Source organism: Protopterus annectens, chromosome 7.part1 (genome assembly GCF_019279795.1).
Source record: "Protopterus annectens isolate FY-2018-M chromosome 7.part1, PAN1.0, whole genome shotgun sequence".
Lineage (NCBI taxonomy): Eukaryota > Metazoa > Chordata > Ceratodontiformes > Protopteridae > Protopterus > Protopterus annectens.
The window spans coordinates 300624786-300645098 of record NC_056740.1 but is presented as its reverse complement, the minus strand read 5'-3'; the positions used below and the strand labels follow the sequence as shown (position 1 = coordinate 300645098).

The 20313-nt window shown below is 40.4% G+C and overlaps 1 protein-coding gene across 4 annotated transcripts in view; it reads right to left on the bottom strand.

The window, feature by feature from the left end:
• The window catches only part of LOC122807740 (laminin subunit beta-1-like), a 2263691-nt gene that overhangs the window by 672934 nt on the left and 1570444 nt on the right, over window positions 1-20313 (bottom strand). For all 4 annotated transcript variants that reach the window (XM_044078727.1, XM_044078725.1, XM_044078726.1 and 1 more), the window contains 2 exons: window positions 8057-8200; window positions 5972-6203 (listed from right to left, as the gene is read on the bottom strand). In XM_044078727.1, coding sequence (XP_043934662.1) covers window positions 5972-6203; window positions 8057-8200 — 376 coding nt within the window. The remainder of the gene's footprint in view (window positions 1-5971; window positions 6204-8056; window positions 8201-20313) is intronic.

The window sequence follows — 20313 nt, the reverse complement described above, 5'->3', positions numbered from 1 at the left end:
ATGTGTGTGTGTGTATATGCGTATGTTTGCAATATTGTAGTATGTTGACCTTAGATATGTGTGCATATCACATAAAACAGATGGGGACTTACCACATATCTGCCACCTACAGCTGGCTGTGGGTTTTCCTGTCCAGTGTGTGTGTGTGTGTGCGTGTGTGTGTGTGTGTGTGCGTGTGTGTGGTGAAGACCAAACAGTTTACATTTTGGTGTGTGTGCACAGACATCTGCAGATAACATATATCTATAATCCACTGTGGTATCACACATGGGCTTTATTTCTGTAAGTGGAGGAGCATGCCCAGTATGACCTTCTATACTGAGTGTGAGGATCCATTCTCTAATGTGGGAGCATGCCCAGTATGACCTTCTATATTGCTTGTGGGATTCCATTCCAGGGAGAGTTGTACTCCAGTCCATGGTTTTGTGTGCTACAGCTACACCTAGCAAGCTATTTTGTCAGGATATTTGTAGATAGGTTGCCAATATGGAGACACAATTGGTCCAAACATGGGGGGACACTGTGTGAGCAATGCAGCAGAGACCAGTATTGTGAGGCGAAACCTAGACATTGTGGCACAATCCTGCCCGTGTGGAGGAGTGGCTACAGACAATTGAGTGATGGGTCTGTGTAAATAGTCCAGCACATTGGTGCTAAGCTGGCTGGGGATCCCCTTCTTGTGCATTTTTCAACTTAACTGAATAGCCATATCCTGCTGTGGGCATACCTCTCAGCTGTACAGATTTGGCCAGGTTATCCAAAGGCAGGACTAATATATCTGGTCAGTTTCCCTTCATATTGTGGTTTACAAGCAGGTTTGTGGTTATGCATTCATGGGTTTGCAGTCAGGGGGAAGTATGAGCAGACATTTGAGTTTCAGACTTCCATACTCCATGATATCCATGCCTTTATGCCCCCCCCCTGTAATTCTATAATTTTCTCAACAGCATGGTAGCAATATCTCAGACGTATTTCTATAGTTTGACCTTTATCATAGCGGTATTTATGTCTTGGTCCACAATTCTTGCACTAGGACATGGAGAGGCATGCTACTGGCATTTGTCAGCATGGCCTTGCATTTGTTTTCTGCTTAATGTGTTATGTTTTTAGTTAGGACCTATGACATTCCGTACAATGGCACTATGGGTGAAGCATATAATGGCACTATGAGTGAGCCATGGGCATTTGCCAGAGGCCTGTAGGCCACATGAGATTGATGCAGGCCACTGCATTTTGTCACTCATACATTACCAGGCTGCAAGCCAGTGGATTTCCCTGGTGTGACATGGGCAAGTGGGTGAGGTGTTCTTGGCAATCCTTCTAGTTCATAGTGATGCATCAGTCTGGATGTGTGCAGGGTGCTGCCTATGGCTAGGGACACACCTGCATAGGACACCATGTCAGCATGCTGCATCCTGTGTGTATTCCATAAAAGACGTGCTGATTCTGACATCATTCCCAACAGCAAGGCTATGACCGATGAAATACCTGTGGCTGTTGTGGGGGGGACGGGACTGAGTGCATGTGTGATATGGAAGCTTATGGCACCTGACTTTCAGATATAACTGGGACCTTCTCCTGCCTTGTATGTGGACATCAGCAGTGTGTCATTACTTTATAACTGTGGCTTATGTGGGCTGCCAGTGATTAGACAGACAACCAGTATGCCATACTAGACAGACAACTAATGTGATGTTAACCTCTATATTTAATTCCAAAGGTGTGTGCAGTTCATAGTTACTTTCTAGGCACTGTGTAGAGTTCTTCCACCTGTGTACTGTTTCTATGTATGGACCCCTGTTCATAGCCTGTCCAGCTTTCTGACAGTAACACATATTGACATCTGGACAGTGAGTGTGTACAACTAGTAACATAGGTGTAGCTGAGAAGCAGATTGGTTGTCACTGCAGTTGTTGGAACATGGCCCTGTCAAACACAGTACTGTACCTAGGCCACTGAGACACAACATCCAGGCCCACATGCTGTCCACTTCCAGACAATATTCAACACTCACAAAAGATTGGCACACTGACCTCTGCATATAGTAGACATACACCAGTTATCATGTTGATTGGGACAGCTCAGGCAATCTGTGCTCTACTGATATTACTCTACAAACGTACATATTACTGTCATTTATACATGGGGTTGGGGGGCACATGTGACAACTTTTCACATTTGCACTGACTGCACTGGTATTTCAGTTCTAACTCTGTTTGCTTCCATTTAGTATTGTATTGTGCTCTATCTTGCTGATTGGAGGCATATCACTGGAGTACTCAAGTTAGATTGTAATGGCATACATTTCAGTTTTAGACATTTTACTCTTTAGAACTATACTGCAACTGCCAGACCTGTTGTAGTATGTCTGTGTAGGTCTCTAGGTGGGCTGTTCACCATTGCCAGCATTTGTGGAGCTTTGCCCGACCTTTATTTCCGGTCATCTACACCTGTCCTGCTGGATGAGACTGGGGGGTGGGAATGGGAATGCTCATTGATATCCATGTGTGTGACCTGTGGACACCCACAGTTAGTTGAGCCACCACATGTACTGCAGTGGGAGTTGTCACCCTGAGTACTACTGCCTAGTATTGGGACACCAGTATTGGTTATGGATTTCATGCTGTCTCATATAGCTGTCAGCTATCTGCTGCTATCCTATTTGGCTGACCAATTTCCTTGCATGCTTGTATCAGAATATAGTACTCCATTCAGTAATTGATAGTAAGGGTGACATACTTTGTGCCTGGGGTGGTATTGAGGATGGTGCTGGAAGGCTGACTATGTGGGATGCACTCAGTACACTCCCTATACATGGTAAAGTACAGGTAGTGTCATATTTGGTATCCCTTCTACTGTATGTACGAGTCAAAGAGAGTTATCAGTCCCTGGGTCCCTACAGTGTCAGTGTGTGTGCTATGAGTTGCCTCTTTGCCAAGGCATAGGCATACTGGGCATGCCTCTGTCTGCCTCTAGGGGCAGGCTCTGGAATTTCCTCCTCCAAGTCCCTCTGTGCCTGTGGTGACCTTGGCAATGGTGGTGGGCTGTGTGTCCCCTCCCCGTGTTGTTCCTGCTGCAGCTGTTTCCACAGCATCATACTGTGTAGCATGGCACATACTATGAACATGTGTGCACATGTGGCTGGAGAGTACTGCAAGGCTCCACCGGATATGTCAAGGCAGCGGAACTGTGACTTGAGCATCCCAAACACACACTCTATAATGATCCTGGTTTATGCAGGTGCCTCATTATGGCATTCTTGTTCGGGGGTGTGTGCATTTCTGATGGGTGTCATCAGCCACAGCTCCAGTGTGTATCTAGCATCCCCCACTAGCTGGCCAATTGGGATGTCCCTCCTGGCAAACCCCTGATAAAGCTGTGAGGAACTCTAGATGTGGAAGTCATGATAGCTTCCAGGGCTCCCAGCACACACTTACATGATAATGCCCTGAGCATCGCCACAACCTGGCAGTTGATGGGAGGCAAGCACTTGCAGTTGATGTAGACCCTACCCTGCTCACTGGGTGGTGCTTTGTTGTGGATGTGCATTTGGTCTATGGCACCCAATACCTGCAGGTATTCAGCTACATAGTGGAAGAGACACATATTGCTGGCGAATTCCTCACAAGTGTTAGGAAAGTGGATGTGTTCAAGGACATATGGTAGCACAGCATCCAGGAACTAATGGAGTACTCTGGATGCAGATGTCTGTGACACCCACATGACATCCCCAGCAAGTGTTTGGACAGTACCTGTAACTAGTATTCTTAAGGCTACACATACCTTAGTATCCACTGGGATGGGTTCCCCTCTGTTTGTTCTGGATGTGAGGTGATGCCAGCACAGCTCCACAATTTGCTGCCATATGTCCCTGTCCAGCCTGTAACATTCTACAATCTCTAGGTCATGTAGCCCCTGATAGGTCACCCTGGGTCTGAACACTCTCCATCTCTGCCTGGGTCTGTGGCGGTTGGCACCATTATCCTCCTCACCGCCGTCAGCCTCCAGCACATGGTGATGTATCCAAGCAATGGCAGCCCCCTACCATTTGTCAGTTTAAATTCCCAGGTTTACTCCGAAGGTGCAGAGTTTGTGAGGAAACGCAGACTGAGGGGTGTTTCCATACTTTCTAGGGGTGTGATGCTACTGCTGCCTGTCAGATTGACTTTTCTGATTTATTCCAGATGCCAGCTTACTTGCTCATGGCTTGGATTTAGCCACTGTGACTGTTAGAAACATTACTGGTGATTTGTGGATGATTGCCTTTATTCTGCTGTTGCCATTTTTGTAATGAATTTTTACTTGCATCTCCTCATATTTAAAGCTTTCCAGCAACCTGCCAGCTGTATTATATTTGCAGGGCCCATTCTGAGTTGCAAGAGTCCCATAGTAGTTGTTTCTACATTAGTTCACCTTTATTTTGTACTGTTGCCCTTTAATTCTATTTTACATGTCCTCCCATCTTCAGCTCTGCAGCCACCTGTCAGTTGTATTATTCGAGTGCTTTCATTGGCCAGTTGTGGGTTGCAGACACCCATATTGTTGGTTTGTACAGCATTTCCCTTGTTCTGATACTTCCTTTGCCTTTTCCTTCTACCCTTCCTCTTCCAGCCTGTTGGAAGTGTAAACAGCAAGATTTGTCCCTCCCTTGCATGTGCACACTCTCTTCAGTTCATGCAGTATGAGTACACAGCCACAGACACACCCACTCTCCTAGCTATGCTTATCTAAGCAGACACCAGGCAACAGGGCTCCAATGTGCTTCCAGCAAGCATGATACACCCCCTTTTCATGTTCCTTGCTCCTCCTGCCTACACAATGGTGTTGGAAATTTTCCCTTCCAACCTGTGATTCAGTACAACTCCCCTCATTTGCATAGGACTGACTGCTAATTCCTAGTAACTACACTCACACTGAGCCTTCCCCCTTAGTAGCCAGTATTCCCTAGTATTACGTATGCATGCCATTGACTATAATGGCAAAATCATGAATTGTGTGATAAAGGCTTATTTCACCTTTTTTTGGTATTTTTGGTCCGATCCCCCCTTGGCGAGCCGATGCCCTACTCTTACACAGCTGGAATTGGCCAAAAAAAAAGTTATAATTTTATAATATTTAATTTTTGTAAATCCCTATATGGCACGGTAGTGCAGTTGTTAGCGTTGCTGCTACACAATACTTCATCCTCCAGCTTTGTTCTCATCAGGTACCTTCTGTATGGAGTTGGCATCTCCTTCCAGTGTCCATGTTGCTTTTTTTTGCCTGGTGCTCTGTTTTTTCTCACATCACAAGAATGAGCTATAGGTGAATTGGCATTCTTCCAAATTGCTCATATGTGCATTTATGGTGTGGAAGAAAATGTTTAAATCCCAAGCCCCATCAGGAGTGCTTCTTATACCTTGGACCAGGTCTATGTTATATTCTCGAAAGCTGACAATGACGAATCTGACATTGTCGACACGAGAACAGCAAACGCTGAGAATCCCGAATGCGTAAATGGAAATCTCCATAAGGAGAGATTTCCATTTACTGTAATATAGTGCGGTCTCTGAGTTGGTATATTTAAGTAGCGGGGGTGTGTGGGGGGTGCAGGGGGCCCCCCTGCTTAAACCCGTTAGGGTACTTTTTTCTTTTTTTTTTGGTCTTTTTGTAAGGTTGACGTTTGAAGACATCGATCATATGGTGTTCAATGTTTTCAACCGTTATTTTGATATGTGATTCAGCAGTGAGTAATGGAACTGATGACTATTATAAACACTATAAATATTGGATGCATACAGGTGAGCAGATGAGCGATGGCTGACAATGTGAAATAAGAAAAAAGTTATAATTAATGAAACGTGGTTATTCTGCTGGTCTCTAATTTAAAACCCTCTTTCATTTAGATGACATAATTTGACTGCAAATATCCTTTCCTGTTTTGGTATTATCCCTTGAGCTTTTACTGCATTGTTCAATGAAAAAGACTTACCTCTCACAAGTACGTCCAGTAGTGAAGTCACGGCAGCCAATACATTCTCCTGTCTGGGGGTCACACACTTCTGAGTGACCATTACAAAGACAAGGCCTGCAAGATGGGAAACCCCACTGTCCAGGATAACATAGGTCACACTGGCGCCCAGTTACACCATGATTGCATTTGCACTGTCCAGAGTTAGGATCACAAAAATTGTTGCTGGCCCCTTGAGGGTGACAATTGCATGCTGTGGAAATTAAAACAAAAATTATGGCCTGACTTAATGACAAGATGATGAAAGGGATAAAATAGCAAAGAACAGTTCTTAGAAGCATTAAATTAAGAGATTAAAACACACACACACACACACACACACACACACACACACACACACACACACACACACACACACACACACACACACCATTCTGACCGTTGATATGTTCTAAGTGGCCCTTGTTACCTGTATGTTTCCCTTTATACTGGCTAAACTTTACATGCACATTAATCAATACAAATTTTCCTTCCACCTCCTCTAAACTTAGAATAGCTCTATCTCATGTATGTTTTTAATTTTTCACTGCTACCAGTTCCAAAAAATTCTGAGGAGAGCTTTCCAATATGCTAACGTTCCTCTGTGAAAACATGCTTCCTCACATTGCTTCTAGGCCATCACTCTTAGTCTCTTAAACTGCACCCAATTGTTTTTGTATGTTTTCTTTCTGGAATATATTGTATTCATAAACCTCACTGATTCTCCCTCTCAGCCTCCATTTGCCTATGATTTGACCCATGAACAACTCTTTTAACCAGACAGTGCTTCTGGGCCAACTAGAAAAAGTGCTCGTGCCTTGAGTGTTTACTCAGTTAAAAGTGAATAACTTAAAAAATAAATAAACAACTTTGCTTGAAATACTTCAAAGTGTGAGTTCTCTTGTTGCCTTCTTCATTTCTCTAACTGTAAAAGTTAAAGTTCTTTGTATGGTAGTAGATATGCGCCCTGTATATCACTATTGATTACTTTTTAACTGTCCTTATTCTGCATGCATACTGGAGTCTGCAGAACTGCAATCAGTATTATAGATGCAGTTTCTCCAGCTGTTTGCAGAGAATGACATAAACTTGATCTGGCATGACCTGCAAAGAAGTACAGGAGAGGCATTCTCTGCTGCTACTATACAGACTTGCCGTCTATTCCACACACATAATCAAGCAGACTGCACGTGTCAATTAAATCATGTAACCATACAAGAGAAACAACATCTGTATCTATTGATCTGACTATGCCAATGAAGGCCAGCACACTGGGGCAGCAGTATTTACTATTGACTTTCCACAGTTGGTTCTTTGGTGTGGCTCCTAGATGGGGTGATTTCTGTGTAGAGTCTGCATGGTCCAACCTGGGTGTGTGTTCAACCAGGGCTCCAGCTTTCTGCCAGATATTAAAGACATGATAACAGAAACACTGTGGACCATATAAACTAGTCTTAGTTGTGAGTAAGTTTCTGTGGATTTGTGACCTGCGAAGAACCGGTTGCCCTTCTCTGATTTTTTGCCTTAAGTGCATTGTTTCTGGATCCATCTCCCCAAACTCTGTATATAATAGAGCATCACAAATGTATTCATTCCCTGATTAATAGCCTAATCCAAAATTATGGGCAGCTAGGGCTTATCCTTGCACTCAGTGGACAAAGAGTAATGAAACTAAACCAAAACAGGGTGCATGCCCACTGCAGGACACTAGCCAAGACAGGATGCCAGCCCCACTTGCAGGATATATACACGTGTGTACACATACCCACACACACACCCTCTCACATGTGGCACTGACATCCAAAAATACTGTGGATGAATGCTAATTCACCTGCAATGTGTCCTATGGAAGTGGGTAGAAATTGGAGGACTTGTCTAAAACTAGCACAAAGGAAGGAAGCACAGACTCCATATGTGACTAAGTGGATATATACAAATAAGCAAATACTCAAGCATTTTATACAACACAGATATGCACATATACATGTGCCTTAGCTCTACTTTGTTATACAACTTGCAAATGTAAGGTAGTCTGATGAAAAAGAAAGAAAAATTTCCTTGACTTACGAATGCAGCCATTTGGACCAAACTGGTACGTCCCTGGAGCACACTGGTCACAACGTCGGCCAATTACATTAGGCTTACATGTGCAATGCCCACCAATTTTTTCACACACTCCACTGATTGAACCTTGGGGGTCGCACTGACATGCTGAAAATAGAACAAAAGACAATTTTTGATATGTTTCACTTATTAATTTAACCCGTATAATCTAGACAAAAAGAAGAGTGTCATGAAGCAGTGATTTTATCATTGCTTTTATTAGATTTTGATATCCCATATTTTAATTGCTGGGATATAAAGTTATACACGCCTATATTTGCACATATTTTACAAACACATTCCTTCCTTCTCTTCATTTTTTATTTATGTGGTATGAACCACCCACCAGATGTATTACTTACTATTATCTCTTACATTTAGTTGTACACTGTTTTGTTGTATATACTTCTGCCATTGTGTACAAATTGTGTTTAAAGCACCTGGTTAACTCTGAAACAGTTAAATAAAATAAGTACAATAAATAACCATATGGTTACTGCCTTACTTGTTTTGTTTGTAATCAGTGTTGATATGTTTGCTCAATCCTATGCTCCTATACTGGTCTCACTTTAAACCATACAGTGCTAAAATGTTTCTTCCACTGGTACCCTGGGAATCTATGGTCTTAGCATATAATGCTACTGCTTAACCCAGGGTCTTTTACCCAATTTATTTATGACGGTGTAGTTATGGTCACTGTAGTCCATTACTAGTTGCATACTTTCACCTACCGTAAAACGCTGCAGATAGCAGAGGAGTTCTCTTATACAGCATTCTCATCTGAAGGGGTGTTATGGAGTTTCACAGCAACAGTCAGTTTTGTGGCAGAACAAGGGATAGTTGAAGTCAAACTGCTGAATATATAAGGTTTGCTGAAGCCAGCAAAATGTGAGGTGTAGACAGAATAGGCAAGACTAAGGAAAACATAGTTGTGTAAGTCTCATTTGCCAGATCTGTAGGTTATGTGCAGGATGAAAACAATTTTCCTCTGTTGGCATTTGTCATGTCCCAGAGCTCACCCTGATCCCTGTAGCCAAGATTTACAACTAATGGTTGACAAGCTTCCCCCAGACAACAGCACGGTACAGCTGGATAACTTTGTGTGATCTCTGTAGAGTGAGCAGGGAGATCAGAGTTTCTCATTTTTTTTTTAATGTTACTTTTTTATTTTTGTGATCCTAACAGACTTATCACCACTGTGATCAGTTAGTTAAGACCCCTGACCATCAGCTCCAGTTCATCCATATCAGCATTTTGGCATTGTTTAGCAGTCTGAGTTCACAGCAGCAAATAATGTGCCTTAAGCATGGGTTAGGCTAATGAGCACAACACGACCACCACTATCACTAATGAGCTGTTTTAAAATCACTACCACCAACGATTAAGGTTTTAACCAGATTACACTTGAGGTGGTGTAGGACTGACGAGTGAATTATACCAGTCTTCAAACTCATTTAGTTGCTTGTTTGTCTGTCATTTGTGGTTGGTGATATTTACACTGGACTATCAAGTTAATTACAGTTAAATGTTGATCCGGTATGGTTGAGGAATTTGTGTGTGTAAAATAATCTCAATATATTTCCATTTGCAGAATTTTCCTTCATTTTACCAAACATTTGACGTGTAACTAGTCAAAGAATGGCAGCTGGGGTGGGAACTAATATTTGTTTGAAAGCAACTGACATACTGTCATTTCTTCAAAGAAACACAGCCATGTATTTGGAAAAAATAAGTTTATGCATTACTACGCTCTGTGTTTCTTTTATCACAGTCAATCATTTGAGGTACACTGATTCAAAGGTGGTAATGAATGATGGCCTTTGTATATGAAACCAAATGACTTACTGTCATTTGTTAACAGTTATATGATTGTGGATGTTGTTTGGTTATGTGACTATATTATTATGGGAATATTTATCAAATTCTGATATCTAAAGTGGACTCAGTCTAAAGATGGCATTGGGGATACTGTGTGATATAAAATAACTGACTTAATACATACTTCTTAACTGTCCAGATTTTCACAATATGTCTATATTTTTAATTCACATTTTTGGTATGTTCTTCATAAAAATTGTGGATTTCTGCCAAATAATTGTGGACTGAAGTCATTAAATAATGATAGACATGTGAGATTTAGACTTTATAATGCAAAACCTGTTACTCTATTAACTAAGTTTCTAAGATCAATATTTAAGATCCACCTCTATTTTCCCCTTCGTTTCTACCCCCCATTATATTTAGCTTTATGCAGAATTCTTGTGCTAAGAGGCTGATAAATGTGACTTACTGCCATTTGAGTACAAGATAAAGGGAAGGAGAAAGTTGTTTGTGCATGCCAAATAAGATGAAGACATTACTTTGTGTTGAATGTTTTTCAGCTGATATCAGAGGTGTACTTAGACAGAAAGTGGTTATTCTGGTGAAGGAGATAGCGTGTTTATGAAAGCAGTTGGTTTAAGGTCACCCAGTGACATTTAAGTGATCACTGATATAGACTGTCAGAGGCAACATGAGTACTGCTACACAATTTATTTATTTTGGTAACACCAAAGCATTATAAGTGTATTTATTCAGAAACTTGTTAGTTTATGTGTGTGTGTGTGTGTGTGTGTGTGTGTGTGTGTGTGTGTGTGTGTGTGTGTGTGTGTGTGCATATGCGCACATAGACAAAATAACTGAGATCCCCTCCAACTAATCTCTCTCATACTATAAATCAGCATTAACTAAATACAACAAGGCAGATGCCAATGCCTCAAACCTGTCATCATTTTTTGCTTGTCTCTCCACAGCCTTCCTTTTTGGTACAGGGCTTTTGGCATTGCTGCACAGAGAATCCCTAATATTCCAGACCCTATTTCAGCCAAAAGTAAGAAGTCTCTTTCCATGTAGTTGAGTTGCCACCCCTCACAAGCTTTTGCAACTATCACTCCACCATATAACATTACATCTCTTTCCTCTCAGCACAAGCTAAGATTACATCACTGTTTCTATTTTCTAAACTTAAATTATGTTACCTTTACAGAACCCTTCACTGATTCTATATAACACATACCATAAATATGAAGACGGGAGGTAGAAATACAAATCTTAAAATTATTTAACTTTGCTCCAGTCATTCAAAACCAATTAGTTTGGTGTAGTTGAGACAAAATCATATAATAGTTCATACCATCCATATTTTATCTAGTTATTAATAATACTCTTCTGATTACCAACATTTCTGGTGATCCTCCTTGCTTCCCCTCTGTTTCATAGCTATTAAAATAATTTTCTGTTTTTGTATCAATAACAAATAGTAGTTTGAACAGTTCTAGTTAACTTGCTCTGTGCATTTACTACATTTACTAAGTAATTTTAGCCCTTTAGACACTCATTTCCAGAGTTTGAGTTTTCTTTTACTGAAGAATCTATTTATTTTGTTCACATGGCTTCACTCACACTGGACAGTTAATGCCTTGCCATTAATCCATTAAGCTGTTTACTTAACAGCGTAGGTCATGGCTATAATATGGCTTCTAGAAAACAACAAAGTATAATGACTTCTCATCTTCTCTTTGTCGATGATTTAAAATTGCATAGCTCATGAGATGAGGAACTGAAAGCACAGCTACAGGTTGTCAAAACTTTTTCAGATGATATTGGAATGTCATTTGATCTTGATAAATGTGCAAAAGCAACCTTTAGGAAAGGAAAATTGCAGCACCAGGAAAACATCAGTTTGGGGCAATAATGTGATATAAAAGAACTTGAGCAAGAAGGGGTGTATAAATACTTGGGAAATGATGATGGATCAGCAATAAAACATGAACAAATGTGAATAAAGCTTAGTAAGGAGTACTTTAGAAGACTTAAATTAATCCTGAAAACAGCATTGATACCTAGGAACAAGATCCAATCTATAAATCAATTTTCTCTTCCTGTCCTAACTTATAGTTTTGGAGTGATTGACCGGCCCCAAAAAGTGTTGGGTAGATTAGATATTAAAGCAAGAAGGATGCTTCATGCTCACCAAATGATTTATAAAAATCAGTGTATACCAAGATTATATATTCCCCATTCCGAAGGAGATATGGGCCTCCTTGAAACTGATTACATGTACAGATCTGCAATCGTGGGACTCCACACATATCTACTGACCTCACAAGATCCAAATGAGGTGAAAGTTTTAAAACATGAGCAGAATAAATATAAGATGGCATCTCTGCTTAATTTAGCAGAAGCATATCGACGTCAAGCAGGAATGGAAATCAAACCAGAAGTGGATAAAAATCAGGCAGCAACTGAATGTGCTAAAAAAACAAAATAAAGAATATAAGGTGAAGGGTCAGATGAGAAGGCAAGAAATGTGGAAAAAACATAAATATAGTTTCAAGTATAGAAAACTTCTGGAAGAGCTTCATGTTGATCAAGAACGAACTTAGGAATGGTTAAGGAGAGGTGAATTCACATAAAGAAATGAAAGGTTAATATTGGCAGCCCAAGATAGTGGGCTACGTACATGTTGGTTTACTAAGTCCATTGAACATGTGGGAGAAACAGATATATGTAGGTTTTGTGGAACCAAATTGGAAACAGTCACACACCTTATTGCTGGCTGCGACTCTCTTATGGCAGAGGGACTGTTTATTGAAAGGCATAATAATATGGCGAGATTGTTACACTAGAGATTGTTTAAACATTGTGGTATTGAAGTGGCTGAAAAGCATTGGAAACATGAGCCACAAAGAATCATAGAAAATGATGACGTTTACATCACATGGGATCACCCAATACTAACAGTCCAAAAGATAGATGCTAGAAAACCGGATATAGTCTATAGTCAAACCAACTCAGCTATAGAAGTGGTCCCCTCTGCCAAACTACTTGGCATTACTGTAGATGAACACCTCAAGTTTGATATTCATATTCAACAAAATATTAAGAAAACCCACCAAAAGCTAGGTATGCTGTATAGGAATAATCACTTTCTCTCCAACTCTACCAGGCAAACTCTGGCCTCGACTTATCTTCCTCCTTCCTTATTATACGGAGCCCCTTTCCTAACCAATCTGTCCTTCTCTATCACCTCTAAACTAGAAATCTGCTACAACAAAATCTCTAAACTTGCCTCTAAATCTAAAAATACCACCCATCAATGCCTAACCCTACAATCCCTGAATTGGCTTGAACTCCCAAATTACCAAGACTATCTCCAACTTACTGCACATAGACTCATATTTCACCCAACAAAATGTCCCGCTCTAACTAACATCCTTCCCCCTTATACACCCAACAGAGCTCTCAGATCTGAAAATCAGAACTTAATTACTATCCATAAGTCTAAACGTCCTGCTGGCCAACTTCTCCTATCTTTCTCACTAGGCAAAAAATGGAATTCCCTTCCCTCCACACTAAGAACCATACCAAACTCAGAAACTTCAAAACTCAACTATTCAAACACCTGTCCACTAAATGGAAATGTACCTGCCTTCACCCAACCTAATCCAAGGGGGTTCTCTTTCTGGTTCCCAAGTTCTACAACTCTCGTAGTTATCTTCCTATGAGTCTATCTAAGCTCTCAACAATTTCTATAGCTTCTCTCTAAGCTCTCAACAACTCCTACAGCTACCCTCACACTGCCCAACCTTGTAAATATTGTAAATAGCATTCTACTGTTGTGTGTATGTAAAGCGTATTTACATTTTCTTAAAAGGTTTGTATGTAAACTGTTTCCACACCTAATACATATCTGTTTTCCTTAAATGAAACTGTATAATCCCTACCTTCAAGCTTAATGAATTTGTTAACTATTCATGATATTGAATGAGTTTATGGGTAACTATTCTACATAATATTATCTTTAATATTAACTATCAGTTGTATCTAAATTTCTCCCCAGGCCTCCACTGAAAATGGGTCAATTCGGCCCACTGTGTACTTCCCCGGTAATCAAACTGCAAATAAATAAATAAATATAGTGGTCCAAGAAAAGAAGACAAAAGTGACATTGGTCATTGAAATCGCCACACCTAGTGACTACAGTGTCTTGCGTACAGAGAGACACAAAGTCATAAAATACCTTGATCTGCAGGCAGAAACTAGAGCCATGTGGAAGAAAGATACCCAGACAGTTCCAATAGTAGTAGGAGCAATTGGTCTTATAAAAAAGAATTTACAATCGTATTTAGATATGTTACCAATTCATGTAACACTGTACGAATTGCAGAAGGAGTCATTACTGGGCACATTGCGGGTGCTGCGAAGAGCACTTTTGGCTAACATCAAAGAGTGAAGCAATACTAATTTCATGAACTTTAATCGTATTTTGACTTAGGAATGGGGTCCATTCCTGCATTGGTATTAGAAATCCAAAAGTCTTGGAGAAATTAAAATGACAGTTAATTTTCTAGAGCTGTTTACACTCTCCTTATTGTCTCCCTCACTGATATGGATGGCTCTGTCAAAATCACCACTATCTTGAGAACCAGAAACAGCTTCATCCAGTCGTGTTCTCTAGTGTCAGACATTTGCTGCTCACCCATTCTCTGTCTCCTTGCTCCTCTTCTCTGTCTTTGAACCTCAGCTTATTACAGATTATCTAGGCTTTCCTGTAGTGCTTTAGTTACCTCCTCCAGGTCCATAAACGTCTTTTTGTCTAGAAGAAAAATATATTTTAAACAAGCTGGGTACTGCAGCTTGAAATTATATCTCTTCTGCCCACACAGTATCAACGGTGGTACTAAAGTATATCTTCTCTTCCTTGTGGCTAGCAAGTAGTCATATCTACATAAGTGGGTTTACCTTTAGACTGCAAACTTTGTACCTAGGACCAAAGTCTGGCTAGAAATCTTTCTTTTAATGCAGATGTTTCATGTCTGAGAATAATTGGACTAATGTACATTGCCTGGCTTCTCCTTGCTTGACCTAAAACATGATGTGGTCCTTCTAACTTAATATCTTATACTAGTATCACAGTTTATTTGAACATTAGCTGTTTTACAAAATCCAGTTACATCTTTCCTTTCTTTCAAGTATATTTAGTATTCACTATATTTCCATCTTGTCTGAAATTCCTGTTTGACTCCCTGTGTTTCCAAATGGTCAGACAGTGTTTCTGCTGGTTCTGCTTGGGCTTTCATTGCAGCATTTTCATCTATCGGCCCTTGAACAGTCTGAGTGTTTGGTGACTGCATCTTCTATTTCAGCCAGTCTCTTAGCATTACTTTCAATGTTATGTTCCAATTTTATGTTTATTTTTTGCAGGGCCCTGAGAATCATTTTTTGTAAAACATCATCTTTCTCATCCAATGATAATTCTCTTGAACATGAGTGTCGACCATTGCCACCTTTTCACCAGTTCCGAAGAAACAGCTAAGGACAGCTTCTTTGACTTAGTGCTGAAAACATTTTTTTTTCAGTTCTGTTCATAGTAAAAAAAAATGTACCCCTCTTAGTAGGAAGACACCTGTTTGTTGGGGAAGCTGTTTTTGAACACTGTCTTTAGTAACATTGTTTTTAAGGTTGTTAATGATTTGGCTAGATTTGGACCGAATGGGTATCTGGATCATCTCACAAAGTGCATGTATTCTTTCTGTTTTTGATGTGAATGTTTCCAGTTAGTGAATCTTTATTTGTGTGCAGTCTCTTATTACCTTTTGATGCACATTCAGCCATGGAGGGAAAATTTGGCTCAGTGATATTGACAACTCAAATTAAAGGCAATGCATCCTGATTTATAATTTTGCGATTTTGCTGGTGATATCAACAGATCAAACCTTTTAAATGTTTCATTACCCAACTATGAGAGACGAATTACAGAACCAATGACATCAACACTGCCAACTGTATTTGCTTGTTCTTATTCCGATGCTTGCTGAGGTTCAGAGTTTTGTACAGATCTGAGCACTCTCATACTTTACCTCAGTATAATGATTTAGGAAGTCTATATTAACTTGAATACCAGGTTTTATAACTTTGTATACCCTGTCTACCATTTAATTAAACGGGTACAAATTGGGAGATAACAATTCTGAAAATAACAGTAACCCACCTACATTTAAAGATACATTTAATAAAACGTTCAGACAGATGCTTAATAATTGCTGGATTCCACAGTACTAGAATGATGGAAAAAAATCAAGGTTACTTTTTCCATTAAATTCTACCTCAGTATGACACAGTGATATACGTACAGCAAACCCTAGCTGATCAAAGTAGTAAAGGAAGCCTTATCCATGATTTTATTTATTTATTTACATTTGTTTACTGAGACTGTCCAACTGGGCCAATGGTCCATTTTCAGCAGAGGCCTAGGGAGACAAGCTCCACAGAACAGTAATTGCAAAGTTTTAAATGAAATAATGTTTAACAATAGTCAGTCAAATTTTCAAAAAAAAAAAGAAAATAATTTTAAATAAGAGGTGTGAAAGGAAAAAAAGGAGTACTTCATGTAATCCTTAGTACATAATTCTGAGAACATAATGCTGCTCTTCTTCTCCTTAATACCCCAAATGAAGAGAGGCTTCTACTATACACACAGCCTGTTTGGACTCTCTCCCTTCTCAGCTGTGACAATAGCTTGAAAAAGCAGCTAACTACCTCAAAGAACATGCAGTGTACGTTCTTAGTGTTTTTCAATTAACTTGTTCATTTATTTTACTTGTGCTAATCTGTTAGTGGTGTGCACACTACTCTGAGTCCTTTTAGCTTAATCCCCCCTCTCTGTCAGGTCAGATATGTAGCTATCTAGTTCTGCCAAAGCTTTGATGCACTTGGCCCAAAACTAATGCTGACCCTCAAGACAAGTTTTTCAGTAAAAAGATAAAGATATACTAAGGCATATAAAATAAAAAGATTTCAAAAGGAAATCATCTAGTTTAGGGCTTTGACCTGAACTTCTTACAATGGTTGGCCTCATGGTTCAACCCATTCTGTTCACCTTTACTATGCTTGGCCTCACTCCTCTCCCCTCCCCTCCCCCCATTTCCACCCACCCCCAAACTCCTTAAAGAGATACCCCGACTTCCACTCCCCTAGTCAATTAATCACCATCAACCTATTGTAACTCACTCTCCTAACACTAATCTAGCCAAACAACTCCTCCAATACATCTCATATTACATCCTTCTTACTACCCTCCATCTAGAGTTGCATCATCTTCAACCAAGCCTCCACCACTCCTTCACTCTAATACTACACTCCTTCATCCTGCTCCACCCAAATCTAACCTCTCAGGCACTTTTCCTTTCTTTTCTACTTCCCTTCTACTTCATAGTAGCCCACCCTCTCCCAATTCCTACCTTCCAAATCATGCTTCTGAGGATACTGACAGCCTCTATTTTACTTCTTCTTTCCTAATTGACCTCTTATCACACCAACCTTTCTTATATAAAACCATCACCAACTCTCTTCCAAGCATCTAACAATCATAATTTCACCTTGTCATGCTCTATTTCTTCCTTTCTGTTTAACTTCTCTTACTCTCATCTCTTCAAAGCCAAAGTCTTGTCTCTCAACCCATCTATCTCTCACAGAATCAAAATAAAACATTAAATCTTTAGCTCCTACACTCCCAAACTCACCTTACTTGCTAGAATTATCCTTCTGTCTGGTGACATACATCCTAATCCAGGTCTCTCCACATCACTACCTACTTCTATTCAAACAACATCCGTCTCCGCCATCCCCATCTCCTCAGTCCACACTTCAACCCTCTCCTCCTCCTCCTCTTATAAAACCTTATCCTTTCTATCTATAAACACACAAAGTCTTCTAAACAAAGCCACTGAAGTTCACACACAGATTTCCCATTATACTCCACATATCTTAACCTTGCCTGAAACCTAGCTAAAACCCTGTATCTTAAACAATGACATTTTACCCCCAGGCTACAATATTTACTGCCAGGATAAAATCTTAAAAAAAGGAGCTGAGCCTCTCCCCTTTATCCACCTATCCACCTGATTTCTACCCTACTCAACTATTAATACTAAACTACCACATAAACACCCACAAATAATTTGCTATTGCTTCCATCTATATCCCTCATGGTAAAACATTCCTATTCCTGAAAACATACTGTCATGGATCTCAAAAACATACCCAGTGAAACTGTAATACTGGGTGACATGAATATTGACTGGAAATCACTAAGTGCAAACTCTCCTATCCAAAGCCTCAATCTCTTTGGATTTACTCAGCTCATCATAACCCCAACTCTCTTGAATAAACATTCCAACTCAGGAACTATTCAAAGGCTAACCCCCTGCTATTAAGTGAGAACCTGGCAAAATTTCAAGCCCCCTATAAACCCTGGGAACATTTTTGCCTATGCAGGACTGTTCACAGAAACCCTGTACAAGCATGTTAATATCTGTAGAGAGGCAGCTGCACCCACCAGGAAGAAGTACAGAACTAACTCAAAATACAAGCCACCCTGGTGGAATCACAAATCAATCGGATATATAACAGGAGAAAGAAAATCATGGTAAAAATTAGGAGGTGCAGCACCCAGCAGGGTAAAAGCACTCTCATCAAACTAAACAAACAACTCAGAGGACAAATAAAGTCTACCAAAGCCAAATTTTAGGTAAATTAGGCCTCCCAAGCCAAGGACAACCACAAAGCATTCTTTAGCTATGTCCAAAACTTCAAAAGCAATACACAATTTTGCACAGAGCTCATTGTAAATGGGACCACCTATACTGAGCCAGAAGATATAGCACACTTCATGGCTGATAAATTCAGCTCTGCCTTTAATCCTTTCTCCCCCTCAACCTTCCCTCAGGAAATATTATAAAATATAACCCCCCTACTATCATTAGGGAACAGGTCCTTAATGCTCTCTCTAATACCAAGAACAGTGCCTCAGTGGGCCCAGACAATATCTCAGGATGCCTTGTAAATAGCATGAAACATGACCTATCAGGGCCTCTGGAATTACTGTTTAACTGTAGCCTCCAATCAGGCTTTGTATCTCATGAATGGAGAAAGGCAACAGTCATCCCTCTACACAAAGGTGGGCCATCTACAGACATTGGAAACTACAGACCCATAAGTCTCACTAGTCTTATATGTAAAGCCATGGAAATAATTATCATGGAGATGATCAATAGAGATATAATAAACCTCCAGACACTGGATCCAGCCCAGTTTGGTTTTGTCAAGGGCAGATCATGCCTACTCAGCCTGGTGGACTTCTTTGAGAAGGCCACCAAAGCAATGGATGAGGGCACAATCACTCAGACTGTCTACCTTGACCTAGCCAAGGCATTTGACACAATAACCCACTCAGGCATAGTTGACAAACTCAAAAGGTTAGGTGCAAACCCATATGTCACCCGGTGGATAGCCAACTGTCTCACAGATAGGACCCAGGAAGTTAGAATTTGGGAGGCCTCGTCGACAGAGGCCAGTCACAAGTGGAGTCCCTCAGGGATCAGTACTTGGACCACTCCTTTTTTGTCATTTACTTCTCAGAAGTCAAGGCCAATGTCAGTGGTCTCTGGCTGACTAAATTTGCAAATGATTGCAAATTAGGAGCTGTCTTTGAATCTCACACTGACACAAATGTTCTCCAGGAGGGGCTGATACAGAAAAACAACTGCTGTCAGAGCCGTGGACTAAAACTAAATGCCATGAAATGCAAAATAGTATCCTTTTGGAAGTCATCTATCCCTGGTAACTATCATATTGACAACGCACACCTTAGAGTTGACCCAGTAGTCAGGGACTTAGGGACACACATAGATAGTAATCTAGCCTTTGATCATCACGTGTCTACAGTGGTGAGGAAATCATACTATGTTGTGTAACTTATAAACAACAGTATAGCATCTAAGTCCAAGGAAGTCATTGTCTCACTGTATTCGGCATTCATCAGACCTATCATTGAGTACAATGCCTTCTTTGGTATGCAACTAACCAGGCATATCCAACAACTGGAATGCCCACAGAGGTTCCTCACTAAAAGAATAAAGGTCGTAATTAATATGTCCTATGCAGACCTCCTCAAGGCCATATCCCTGTATTCTGCCTCCTACAGGCTTTTGAGGGAAGATCTATGCCTGGCATACAGGTCATTGTTAGACACCACTTTGATGGACCTCTTGCATATCCACAAAACAAACAGTACCAGAATTATGCATTCTAAAGACTTAAACCTTGCCTGTGATATAAATAGGACCTGCTGGAGAGACAGGTATGTATCCCAGAGACTACCCCCATCTATGGAACAGGCT